This window comes from Scaptodrosophila lebanonensis, unplaced genomic scaffold, assembly GCF_003285725.1.
Source record: "Scaptodrosophila lebanonensis strain 11010-0011.00,11010-0021.00 unplaced genomic scaffold, SlebRS2 tig00000072-arrow-pilon, whole genome shotgun sequence".
Lineage (NCBI taxonomy): Eukaryota > Metazoa > Arthropoda > Insecta > Diptera > Drosophilidae > Scaptodrosophila > Scaptodrosophila lebanonensis.
The window spans coordinates 5853292-5865946 of NW_022060558.1; the positions used below are offsets into that span (position 1 = coordinate 5853292).

Consider the following 12655-nt stretch of genomic DNA (forward strand, 5'->3'; position numbering starts at 1 on the left):
GGTTAATTGAAATCGTTTGAGTATTGGTGCAAAATGGTTTATTTTAACGGAAGGATTATAGCGGGGAGAGAAGAAGAGAGGCTGGTTTAGTACATACGAGAGTTCAGCCCGTATGGCTTTAACATATTTGAAGAATTAAAGAAATGTTTACAGAAATCCGAATGAAGTCACCACCACTCAGGTCTAGAAAACCTTTTCATTGAATGATTATACAAATATTATAATACTTTAATTTCATAAAACTATTTTTAATGCTGGCGATGATTTTATTTGTTTTTGCAGCATTACAATTGAACCGAACATTGCAGCCTCTGCAAGCAATGGCAGTGTCGCCATTGAAATCGAACGCGATGATAAAGTGTCCACCTGGGAACCCATTGTTCTAGATGTGCACAATGTCAGCATTACCAACGTGCGAGTCATACAAGCTACCAATGACAATGAAAGCATCGCTACCGCCACCCCACCCAACAAAGCCATTCCTGCCGATGAGTTGGAAGTGGACTTTGATAGCGACTATGGCGAGAATAATGCAACATTTGTGATCAATCTATCCAAGGACTTGGTCAGTAAGACCAAGCTGCGGGTTGTGCTGAGTCTGGACTTTGTCAGTCAGGTGACAGACACGCTGCAGGGAGTCTATAAGACGAGTTATCTCAATACAGCCAACAATAAGCAAGAGTAAGTAGACAACTTCTCTTCTTTTCCAACTGACTGAGTAATTTCTTTTAATTATAGATGGATGGTCAGCACGCAGTTCTCGCCCGTCGATGCGCGCCGAGCATTTCCTTGTTTCGACAGGCCTGACATGAAGGCAAATTTTACCATCAGTATTATACGTGAGAGCAGCAAGGCCATGTCGCTATCCAATATGCCTCTTAGACGAAGCAGGTGAGCAGAACATGCAAAATAATCATGGCTCTATATAATCCTTTAACCTTATACTATTGCAGCCCCCATCGGCCAGGCTATATACGCGACGACTTCCTCACCACGCCGAAAATGCCCACATACCTGGTAGCATTCGTAGTCTCCAACATGGTGGGCTCAAGCTACGCCAACATGGATAGCGCTCTCAAGCCGCGAGTAGAGATCTGGACTCGTCCAACCTTTACGGACATGACGAACTACGCTTACAATATGGTGCGCAAGTTCCTGCCCTTCTTCGAGGAGTACTTTGGCATCAAGAACAAGCTGCCCAAAATCGATTTGGTCTCTATTCCAGACTTTGGATTCGGAGCCATGGAAAATTGGGGTCTTATTACTTTCCGCGATTCGGCGCTGCTTGTTCCCGAGGATCTTGAGCTTGCCTCATCCTCCGAGCACATGCAGTACGTGGCTCAGATTATAGCTCATGAGCTTGCTCATCAGTGGTTCGGCAATCTAGTGACCCCCAAGTGGTGGGACGATCTCTGGCTGAAAGAAGGATTCGCCTGTTACATGAGCTACATTGCGCTTAACAATGCCCATCCCGAATATCAGATCATGGATACATTTACAGTTCTGGAGTTTAAAGAGTCCATGCAGCACGACGCTGATAATACCTCGCACGCGATCTCCCTTGACGTCAAGTCCACTAGCGACATTCGTCGTATCTTTGATCCTATAAGTTACTCTAAAGGCACAATATTGTTGCGCATGCTTAACTCGATTGTAGGTGATGAAGCATTCCGCGCTGCCACGCAGGATTTGCTGCAATCATTCGCTTACGAAAACATAGATCGCAATGATCTGTGGGCCTATATGACGCGCCACGGCCATTTGAAGGGCACGTTGCCAAAGAATATGGATATCAAACAGATCATGGACCCATGGATTAATCAGCCAGGCTATCCGGTAGTATCTGTAGAGAGAAGTGGCGCAAATTTAGTGCTGCGGCAAGAGCGATATCAGCTTCCTGCCCGCAATCCCGCAGATAAAAGCCGCTGGGTCATTCCCATCACATATGAAACAAGCGAGCTACACAAAGGGGACAACATACCAACGCACTGGATGCAGGCGGACCAGGACCAACTTCTCATAAATGACGTCTTCACCACTAGCAACAATGAAGATAATGTCGTCTATTTGAATCTGAATCGTCAGGGCTACTATCGTGTCAACTACGACATGCCCTCTTGGCTAGCTCTGAAGAAAAACTTCAGCATCATTCCGCGTATCACTCGCGCTCAACTGCTGGACGATGCTCTTCATCTATCGCAGGCCGAATTTTTGTCCTATGACATACCTCTTACCTTTCTAATAGAGCTCGTCACGTCCGTCGACGACGAATTACTATGGAGCGCTGCAAAATCAGGCATCAACTACCTTACCTACAGCTTGAAGCGAGAGCCAGCTTATGAAACATTCAGAGTAGGTCCATCACATTGTTTCTAGTTAATTGGATACATTACTGACATAATTTATTTGCGATACCCCCGCTAGGCCTTCATGAAGTTCATTGTGCGTGCTGCGTTCGATAGATACGGCCTGAACGAGCCTGACAATGAGTCTCATCTTCAGCTTAAGCACCGTGCTCTGGTGGCAAACTTCGCGTGTAAGTTCAACTATGATCGCTGTACCCAAGCTGCACACAAGAAATTCCGGGACTGGATGCTTGCCCCCAAGAAAAATCCGTAAGTCGCAGAGCTGGGTAGCCCCTAAAACAACTGTTTCTTAACTCACTTCGTCTTGTAGTATTAAGCCCAATCTTAAATCAGTCATCTACTGCACGGCCCTCGCGGAAGGTTCTTATCCTGAGTGGTACTTCGCCTATAAGCAGTACAAATTAACGACCAGCGCATCCGAGAAGGAGGAGATTTTAGCATCGCTGGGCTGCACCACCAAGCCATGGCTGCTTTCGAAGTAAGTATGCCCATAAATTCTATATTTGTTTTATCGCATAGAAGCCTCTATAAAGAGCATTTAATTTAAAGAAATATATATTAAGAATATATTTACTTTATGGAGTGGGAGATGCTTCCTTCTGCCTGTTTACACAAACCTACTATTCGCTTTTTACCCTACGGGTACTGGGTATACAAATTTTGCTGTAAATATTTACTCTGACCATAAATAAAGGTTAATTTACTTGAGCTCGACACTTGGAACAGGGCCTATAAAAATGATTTTAAACTTAATAATAATTAGACCCATAGACCCACGATTTAATTTATTTTTGGGTAAATCCAATTAATTTTATCCTCCATCTCTTCTCTTCTACAGGTATCTAAATATGACCATTAACTCAACTTCTGGCATTTTAAAACAGGACGGCGCGCTTGTTTTCAGAGCGGTTGCCTCCAATGCGATTGGCTATGACATCGCTTTCGATTTTCTGCAGACTAACATCAAGGAAATCGCTGAATAGTGCGTATCGAATACTAAAGAATCATGTGAAGAAATATGTGAATATGTTGCTTCTGTTTAATTCACAGTTATGGCGACGGCTTCTCCACATTAAACGAGATGATTAAGTCACTCACCATTTATATGAACAAGGAGTTCCACAAACAACAGCTTCAACAATTTGCCGCGCACTGCCGCACTCTAGGTCTGAAGACAGTGGAGGCAGCGATAGAGCTGGCCATGCAGCAGGTCAATGACAACATCCACTGGCACAAGAACTCCTACAATAGTCTGAAGAGCTTCCTCGAGAGCATAGTCAGCGAGTTCCGTATCAACATCTTCTAAGTGACACAAAAACAGCTTCATTTAAAATTGTTTTCAAATTTCTTATTACCAAATGAGAGACCTAATTTAATTGCCTCAATATAATTTATAAACAAATTCATTTGCGAAAAAGTGATATAAACATGTAAGTTTGCTAATTAATTTAAGTGAAGCCCAAAAATTGAGTGTGGGTTAATTTTCGGAATTTTAATTTATAATTTCTGTGGCCAGCTTTGATCACTTTTGATTTGTCGCAGTGTTAACACATACACACATACATACATACTTACATATATATTTATGCATATTTATAATAACGTTCCTATATCTTACATAATTCAAATCCTGCTAAAACTTAATTAAATAGAAGTAATAATCATCATCAGCGCGCAATAGCCAAGCCCCATTCTTCATTCATTCCCTTGAACTCGTAAGTTACGCAACATTTTTTGTTTTGTGTCATGTTTATTTTATAATGTGTAATATTCAATGCTGCTTATGTAAAATGTTTTCAAATTTCAGAAATGTAATGCAAACTATTTGCGGACTAGTATTTAGATAAATTAGCACTTAAGTCAACCAAAAATACATGTTAAACTAATTACTTGTTTTTGTATGCGTATTACACATACATACATACATAAAACGCATACGAGCAGATAGTATGTAATGCAAATGCATACTCTTCGAGATCTAGATATGTATAAGCAAGCATGAGTCCCATATGAAATACAGCTGTTTAAACTTTTATCACAAACGATGTTATTGAATGTATAACAATTGAAGATTGACACAGCCTTATTACGGAAACCTGCAGTGTCCTTATCAAATTTTATCGAAAAGTTTCAAGCATATTTTTATTGTATCTATTAGCAGAAAATATAGAAAAAATATATGTATGTATACATACATACATCCACATATATTTTGTAACGCATACCACGAATATTTCGCTTAATGCACAATCATGTAAATAAGTTTAAAGCTTCGAAGTCAAATAAATCATACTATTACATACATACATACATATGTCACAATAACGTTTACTTGATTTGATACGCGTTTCCGGAATGTATTTCCAAATCAAATGTTTAAGCTATCTTAGCATAACGGGAACCACACAGCTTCCCCATTTCAAAAATTTGATCGTCTATCTCCTCTATTTTTCCAACGACTGGCCCAAAAAGAAATAGTACTTTTGATTGGTCAGGAGCCGCAAAATCAAATAGACCACGAATTTTTTCAAATTGTATTGCAATTAGACTTTATGCATTGTAATCGTACACAATTCATTTTCTGCCAAATTTATGGTAATGCCAAGCATCTTCGAATGACATAAGTTGGTGCTGTTAGTCATCAATAAAGAAGAACTCTGTGTACAAAACAAAAAATCAATACAATTTGTTTCATTGATGCCACTTAAAATAAACAGTTTTTGTTATTTGAATGTGTGGAGGGTATGAAAATAATTCATTTTGCATCGATATTGCCATTATAATTCCGAAGGATATTGCTGAAAATTATGCTCTCAGAAAAGAAAACCTTCTAAGAAACACTTTCTTATATTTGGCATTTTTTAGTATATTTGCAAGCCGTTTGTCCAGCCCTAGAGACAGCTGATGCTAACGCTGCCGCTACAAGCACAACATATTTAGCTTTGGACGCCCAAAAAAGTTAGTCTATTCATAATGCCTTCACAAAAGATAAAAGGATGTATTGCCACCAATAGTGACAATTTTTTGCAGCCCATGAAAACAGAACTATGTAAAAATAAGAAAAAAAGAAAGCGTTGGAATACAATGGAGGAAAGTTGCTTCCTAGATGTTTGGCACAGTAAATTACCACTTCTGCGAAACGAAAGAAAAAATGGTCCAATTTACATAAAAATGGTTAACGAGCTTGCGGATCAGGGAGTGTTCGTTACTGTTACTGATATTAAGACGAAAATTGATACTGTCACGCGGAAATTTCGGTAAGATTGCATTTTGGAACATTACAATTTGAAATATAAATATTGTGTGATTTGCATTCAGAGTTGAACGGGATAAAGATAAATGTTCAAACTGGATCCATTATGCAAAGATGGCCGAAATTCTGGGGCCTGCAGAAGATAAAAGCTTTAATAGTTTTTCCGATGACACCTCTGACACGAATTTCAATTCAGTGTACCTGAACGATTACGATTCCATCTTACTGGACGACGAAGAAACTAAGACTAAGCGGGAGGTCACAACCATTGGCTGTGTGACTTCAACAAAGGAGGTATACGAGAATTCAGAACGACCATACAGGGACTCAGACATATCGTCAACGCAGTGCGTTGCTGTTCTACAAAATACCGACAGCTTTGAGGATTCAATGGACTCTGGACTTCAAGAATATGAATTCGGTCAGCTTGTAACGAAAGAATTGGAAAGATTAGAAGAAGACCTACGCGTAGACACTAAACGAAAAGTATACAATCTAATTTGTGATGCCCACTTAAAGCAACTCCAACGTAATTCTCAAAGATAGTAAAAGTTGTGCTAATGTATGTATGTTTATGTTAAACTGTTCATGGTGTATCAGCTGTAGAAATAGGTAAATAAAGTAGCCGATGCCAATTACTTTGCCATTCACTCTAAGCTCGTGCATCGATAATTTGACTCTCCATCCCTGGTTTTAATATCCAACCCTTTTGGTGCAGCTGCCATCTTGAGGCATTTTGCGACAAACAACTTGCATCAGCATCAACAGAAAGCAATGAAAATTTGCTGCAAAACAAATTCAAATACATATGCGATAGTGGAGTGCAAAAGAAATAAACCAAAAAGTGTGTACTGATCCTCCTTATTGCTTTCAAGCTTGTGTTTTTCATTTAAAAGTTTACTATGAATTCTCTTTACTTTTTAATTAAGTGAAAGGTCGACAAAAGCGACGAAAGTGGGATTATGATGAGGAAGAGCGTTTTTTGGAAGTGTGGAAACGGTACTTAACGGAGCTGCGTGGTGAACGCAAACACGCACATGTTTATAGGGATATGGCAGCCGAGTTCCAAGACCTTGGCATTGAAGTTAAATTGGCTGAAATCAAGCCGAAAATGGAGTCCTTGAAACGAAAATTTAAGTAAGATTAAGAGAGAGAAAAACGTACTTACATGAAGCATATACATACATACATATGTACATAAGTGCACATTTATGCGTGTATGTACAAACACTTAACAAATTTGTAATAGCATATGTTAATGCAGAACTGAACGCGATGCAGAAAAGCCCTCAAGGTGGGAGTTCTACGAGCAGATGGCGGAAATTGTAGGACCTTTGGAGGCTGTTAAGTTTGAAGCCTTTTCTGATGAGCCCTCTATTTCGAGTTCAGGTAAGTCAGTTAAATATTGCAAGCGCTTTGCGCAAGTGCATTAATTTTTCTTTGCAGCACGTAGTCTTGATTCAGACTATTTTGAAGAAGGTTCAACAAAACGGCACACGGAAGCCGTTAACAAATCAACCTCGAATGTCGGCCTTGTTACTTCAACGGAAGAAATTTGTAAAAGTAACGGAACATTGGAAGACTTTGAAGAACTGTATGATGATGAAAGCACAAGTGATGAGCCGCCTGTAAAGAAAATTAAGAAGGAACAGCGTAAAGATACAATCGATTCCAACAAAGCAATAAATCAGTATGAAGATGAGAAACCAGACACGCATACAAGGGGACCAGATAAGGAGACCTTTGGTGAACTTGTGACAAAAGAGCTGGAGATGCTGGACACTGACTTGTTAATTCTTGCAAAAAGAAAAATTTATTCTATAATTTGCGATATACAGATTGCACAGCTCCAACGCAATGAGGGATAGAAAACAAATTTCAAACGTTTCATATTTTATGAAAACGAAAAAATAATAAAACCAATCTTAATTTTTTATTTTTGAAACATAGAAAACAGTACTTTGGCGAGTTTAAGCGTTGGAAGTTATATAAAGCAAATACTTAATCGCCAATTTTTTTAAAATTAGGATGTACTGATATTTCTAAATTGTCTTAAGATTAGTATAGAATATGTCATTCAGCTGTGCGCAGATACTACATTGAAATGTTTAACAAATATGTCCATCCCTTTAAAAATACGATGAGAGTGTAAAAAAAGCCGATGTAAATCTTATTTGTTTAAAGAAAATTATTTGGCCACCTTTATGTTTTGTTTACATTCAACAAGAATAACTTTCCCGCTATCTGTCTATTGCATGTACATATGAAGATCAGTTTTGTTTTTTTTTTAGTATAAGTACCCAGTAGTAAATAAAATGAATAATATGCATAAGCTAAAAATTTTTTCAAAGAGCACGGACTAGTATTATGTTTGGTATTTTTTGTGTACACTGTACAACATTACTGCGGTGCTGCCAGATAATGAAAATTAGAGCTGGGGAAACATCGATGTTTCGATTTTTTTGGGGAAGAACATCGATGCATCGAAATTCCACTAACAAATTTTCAAACAAAAATTAATATACAACATTGGGCACTTCGTTTTGATTTGTCTTATTTATAAATGTACAAAAGGTTTTAAAACAAACGATATTTTTATAACTTAAAATAATAAACTAAAAACAAGAGAAAGTATAACATAAAAAATTATAGTTAGTGAGTAATTTCAGATTGATTTGATTGTTGATCCTTATAAATAGGGTACTTCATTTTGTATTGTCATCTTATTCATAAAGCTAAGTTTTCCTATATAATACGAACGGTTTCAACAAAAAACAATATTTTCATAAATTCAAAGAATATTTTGTTATAAAAACATAACATAAAAATAAAAAAAAATAAAATTCATGACTAATTGTTTGAGATCCACTCATTTTTGTTAATAAAAATGAGCATGGCTGTATTATATTAGGGGTTTTATTCAAAAAAGCAAATTATAGCTTTTACTAACCTAGCTTTTCCCGCGATTTTTTTTTTCAAGTAGTAAAAAACATCGAAAATCGGAAATAAAACATCGATGTTTGGAAAAAATTACAAAACATCGATTTATCGATTTTAAATCGATGTTTCGCCCAGCACTAATGCAAATGCAAAGCAAAACACAGTTTGTTTGCAAATTGCAATAGAATTTTCACAAACGCAAACAGCTCTATTGAAGTATTATTTTAGGAACTATAGCATTAAATGTTTTAATACGCGCTCCTTTCACAGGTCAAGCTGCTTACGAGTAAGCAATATCTTAATTTCGTTTTCCTTGATATTAACATAAGTTCAATCTCAGTGAGCCCTACTGCTCATAAATCAAATCGCATGGTGTGGTCGCCATGGGAGGAGGATCACTTTATGAATCTTTGGATGGCGGCTCTGCCAGGTTTGCAAAGTGGTAGAAAGCTTACGCACGTCTACAAAGAAATGGCCGAGGCCCTAAAACAGTTTGGCATCCATGTCGATGTATTAAAAATTAAAGCAAAAATGGAAGGAAACAAGCGCAAATTTAAGTATGACGCAGCTGGGAATTATTGAGTGCGAAATATAACCCCTAACATATTTTTGTATATACATACATACATACATCTACGCATGAAGGTTTGAACATGAGAACTTTGGTTCATCATCGCGTTGGAAGTATTACTCCAAGATGGTTAAAATTCTCAGTTCCTTAGAGAAATTGTCATCGAGAGGTTTTGAGCCTCAGGACCATTACTCAGGTTTGTCGGAAATATTCATTTTCGAGTATTTACACAATTGTTAACGTTAGATTAATTATAATCCTAGACTCAAGCTTTACTCCGCACTTCGATGAAGATTGCGCTACTCTTTCGTTTGACGATGACGACATCTCAGATGCACCGGATAAAAATGAAGATATTTACATTAAAGATTCGCAAATGAGTCCACCACCTGTTACCAAAAGAAGAAAAACGTGTGCGAGTGAGACGGGAAAAGAACTAGACTTTAAAATGGGAAAACGGAAATGTTGGTCTCCTAAAGAAGAAATGATTTTTCTGGAATTGTGGGAGAAAAATATTCAAGAGTTGCGCAGTGAAAGAGTAAACATGGATGTTTATAAGGAAATGGCATTGGAACTTTTTTCTCATGGAATAGAAATCGATCCCGGTAAAATAAAGGCGAAAATAGAATCTACCAAACGCAAATTCAGGTAAGATTCCATTCAAAATCCTAATGCATGCACATTTAAATTAAAATTCTAAATTGCAGAAAAATTCGAGACACTGAAGGCCCAGAATCAAACTGGGTTCATTACGAAAAGTTAGTTAAGATTCTTGGGCCTTTAGAGTCAACGAAACAAGAGCCATTTCCTGATTGCACCTCAAGCTCAAGTTCAAGTATGGTTGCCCTCACGCACATAATTTATATCCGATCAAATCAAACTTGTATTTTGTAGATGCATCAATGAGCTCAATTTACTTTGATGAGAGCAATGCTGTGATGTTTGAACCAGAAGACGAAAACGTGCAAGTTAAGGTGATAAATTATATTTTCAAATTAAGTTTATATGATTTATAAATACTTCTATGTATATTATTCAAGGCTTCCGAAAACGATCTAGTGAGTTCAACCGAAGAAATCATTGAAGTACCGCCTCCCATGAAATCAAACATTTTCGTAAGAGGAGAAGAGCTCCTGAAAGAAACACACGTTTATAACGATCGACCGCCCAGGGAGTCCTTTGATATAAAATGTGCCAGCCAAAAATCATTTGGTGAACTTGTCACCAATGAAATTAAAATGCTCGACCAGGATTTACTAATCGAAACAAAGCGGAAAATATATAATATCATATGCGATATGCAGGTTAAACAGTTTGAGCGCTTTAGTAAACCCAAATAAAAACTATAAATAAATCTTTTATTCTTGGGTTAAGACCTTTTTATACTCTGTATGTACATGAAATGTACAAGAGTATATTAGGTTTGCGGGAGCTGAAAATGTTACAGGCAGGTGGAGGTGTGGCAGACCCCACAAAGTATATATATTCTTGATCAGCATGGCGAGACGAGTCGATCTAGCCCTGTCTGTCTGTCCGTATGAACACCTGGCTCTCAGAGACTATAAGAGGGCAGAGACACCGAACCTTGCACAAAGATGCGTTATGTATGTACGCTGTGAAATTTTTTCCCCCACTTCCCCCCTATGGGAGTTTTCCCGATTTTCCGTTCATATAATCACCTATATCTCGGAGACTATAAGACCTAGGGACACAAAATTTTAGTCCTTATGTAAATACGCAGAAAATGTGTATTTTGGAATTTCCCTCCCTCCCCCCTCTCCCATGCAAATCGTAATTCTTGGAATTTCGAACTCAAATTTTTCAAATACCCCCAGTTAGTGATTATGTGTCCGTGTGCCAAGTTTCATTATAATAGACCGATTTAAGAAGAAGTTATAGCCAAAATATATTTGCTCCCAAAAAAAAATTTCAAAAAACCAAGTATACAGCTTTTCTTGGAATTTTTCTTAGTTTCTACAAACTCAGTTTGAAGTTAATCAGATGAAAATTGTAGATTTTTCATACAAACGTTGGGGCCTGTTTTCCCCCTTTGGAGCTCGAATTTTCCAAGTGGGCACCTACACTATGAAAGGATACTTGAGTCCAAATTTCAGCTTCCTAGCTTTTACCGTTTGGGCTGTATGTTGATCACCAATCAGTCAGTCAGGACAAACTGTTTTATATATATAAAAGACATAAGTAGAGCAATTTTAAATTGGTTATAGTATAATTTATGGTCGTCATTAGGGCTTCCACCAAAGTTTTTTAAGCCAACCAGGCAACGCGAAAGATTTAAAGTACGCCAATAACAAGTAGAATTAGCTCAAGCGACTTATATATTCAAATAGACAACAATTATGCTCATCTCCCTAAAGATTTGTTTTATTATAACACCTACGGTGATATCATTTGCTATATCGATCGAATGAGTTCTACTATATCGTATCAAAAACATTCCTGAAATACCCAAATTCAGTTTTCCGAACAATGTTACAATGCATTGCAATGGTAGCCTAATTATTCTGTAGACATTTTTATAGTCCTTGAAATTGATTGGCCAACGATTTGTCCTCATTTTTGTCATAATTAAAAAAATTTTTTTTGTTTAATATTGTTTATTTAATTTCACGTAAATTACATATCAATATTGATAATTAAAACACAATACGTAATAATTTTGCTTAAGTACTATATAAATTTTAAAGAGATTATAATTTGCAGTTAACTCTCTTGTGATTTGTGTTCTAAAGAAAATGTATTATATTGACAAGAAAACAAACAAATTTTTAATTGATATAATAATGGCGCAATTTCTTGTTGTTTCTGTTTAAATCGAAAACATGTTTATGTACAAAAATAACAAAAGTAATAAGCACTTACCTAATAATTATAATCGGAAATTAAACAAAGATAAGCACGAAACATAAAAAATTGAACCTGGAACATTCGGTACATAATCATAATCATTAGTATATTCATTATGACAATGAGATGCCCTATCCGGGTTTTCATTCAGGACCACAGTCGACAACTGCGCGTACAAAATAATTAAGCTTAGACATCGATCTGGAATGGGGAGCCGGGTATATGATCCTCGCCCCATTTAATTATGAGCACATACTGGCCGCGGTCGCGGACCAAGTACTGTACGTTGTAATTGTTGTGGCCAGCGTGCTTTACATGGAACTCTTCGCAGGGTCCCTTAGGTCCGTACATGCCCACATAAAGTATGTTGTTGCCTGTAAGGGTAAATATTAGTTGAAGAGCCACAAGTTAAATGACTTCGATTTCAGTTACCTGCTTCGGTGGCGGAGATGGAGAACTGATTTTGCTTGCCCATATATGCCTTCTTCAGGCCCATTCCCTTGGAGACGACTTTGCTGGCATCGGATTTGAAAGTGGGCAGATGGACTCCAGTATTCTTGCCCCCTTTAGCCACCTTCTGTACCGTTTCCACAATGACAGTCGATGTCTCCTGTGCACCCTCGTCGGCCAGTGATTCACCTGTGGCAACAAAATGGCAGA

The 12655-nt window shown here is 37.5% G+C and overlaps 5 protein-coding genes across 13 annotated transcripts in view; 4 read left to right on the forward strand and 1 right to left on the reverse strand.

Annotated features, from left to right (window-relative positions):
* The window catches only part of LOC115625081 (aminopeptidase N), a 39626-nt gene extending 34954 nt beyond the window's left edge, over positions 1-4672 (forward strand). For 2 of the 3 annotated variants that reach the window (XM_030519972.1, XM_030519973.1), the window contains 7 exons: positions 283-681; positions 739-891; positions 954-2352; positions 2425-2615; positions 2677-2844; positions 3205-3348; positions 3417-4672. In XM_030519972.1, the coding sequence (XP_030375832.1) occupies positions 283-681; positions 739-891; positions 954-2352; positions 2425-2615; positions 2677-2844; positions 3205-3348; positions 3417-3672 (2710 nt within the window). In that variant the 3' untranslated portion in view covers positions 3673-4672. The remainder of the gene's footprint in view (positions 1-282; positions 682-738; positions 892-953; positions 2353-2424; positions 2616-2676; positions 2845-3204; positions 3349-3416) is intronic. The other variant, XR_003995513.1, reaches the window with a different exon arrangement.
* Positions 4673-5326: 654 nt separating this feature from the next.
* LOC115625084 lies at positions 5327-6275 on the forward strand. Its single transcript, XM_030519975.1, has 2 exons — positions 5327-5623; positions 5685-6275. Exons 1-2 carry the CDS (start codon positions 5340-5342, stop codon positions 6163-6165), a joined length of 765 nt encoding a protein of 254 aa, XP_030375835.1. The 5' UTR covers positions 5327-5339; the 3' UTR covers positions 6166-6275.
* An 80-nt stretch (positions 6276-6355) lies between these two features.
* On the forward strand, positions 6356-7676 carry LOC115625083. The gene is made up of 4 exons (XM_030519974.1): positions 6356-6463; positions 6549-6756; positions 6884-7008; positions 7066-7676. Exons 1-4 carry the CDS (start codon positions 6394-6396, stop codon positions 7485-7487), a joined length of 825 nt encoding a protein of 274 aa, XP_030375834.1. The 5' UTR covers positions 6356-6393; the 3' UTR covers positions 7488-7676.
* A 1054-nt stretch (positions 7677-8730) lies between these two features.
* On the forward strand, positions 8731-10470 carry LOC115625465. The gene is made up of 7 exons (XM_030520513.1): positions 8731-8845; positions 8900-9116; positions 9205-9326; positions 9394-9778; positions 9838-9965; positions 10025-10104; positions 10171-10470. Coding segments are annotated over exons 1-7 (1233 nt in total). The 5' UTR covers positions 8731-8844.
* A 1261-nt stretch (positions 10471-11731) lies between these two features.
* LOC115625432 (filamin-A) overlaps positions 11732-12655 on the reverse strand; it is a 41633-nt gene continuing 40709 nt past the window's right edge. For 2 of the 7 annotated variants that reach the window (XM_030520472.1, XM_030520473.1), the window contains 2 exons: positions 12428-12634; positions 11733-12369 (listed from right to left, as the gene is read on the reverse strand). In XM_030520472.1, coding sequence (XP_030376332.1) covers positions 12185-12369; positions 12428-12634 — 392 coding nt within the window. In that variant the 3' untranslated portion in view covers positions 11733-12184. Of the gene's footprint in view, positions 12370-12427; positions 12635-12655 lie in introns of all 7 variants that reach the window. The other 5 variants (XM_030520474.1, XM_030520475.1, XM_030520476.1 and 2 more) reach the window with 5 other exon arrangements.

Excerpts from the sequence above, each read along its gene's own strand:
- LOC115625083 (XM_030519974.1), top strand. The coding sequence starts at position 6,394 with ATGAAAATTTGCTGCAAAACAAATTCAAATACATATGCGATAGTGGAG. Across the intron at positions 6,757-6,883 it reads TCCTTGAAACGAAAATTTAA|AACTGAACGCGATGCAGAAA; the intron begins GTAAGATTAAGA and ends ATGTTAATGCAG. Across the intron at positions 7,009-7,065 it reads GCCCTCTATTTCGAGTTCAG|CACGTAGTCTTGATTCAGAC; the intron begins GTAAGTCAGTTA and ends TTTTCTTTGCAG.
- LOC115625084 (XM_030519975.1), top strand. The coding sequence starts at position 5,340 with ATGCCTTCACAAAAGATAAAAGGATGTATTGCCACCAATAGTGACAAT. Across the intron at positions 5,624-5,684 it reads ACTGTCACGCGGAAATTTCG|AGTTGAACGGGATAAAGATA; the intron begins GTAAGATTGCAT and ends ATTTGCATTCAG.
- LOC115625465 (XM_030520513.1), top strand. Across the intron at positions 9,779-9,837 it reads TCTACCAAACGCAAATTCAG|AAAAATTCGAGACACTGAAG; the intron begins GTAAGATTCCAT and ends TCTAAATTGCAG. Across the intron at positions 10,105-10,170 it reads ACGAAAACGTGCAAGTTAAG|GCTTCCGAAAACGATCTAGT; the intron begins GTGATAAATTAT and ends ATATTATTCAAG.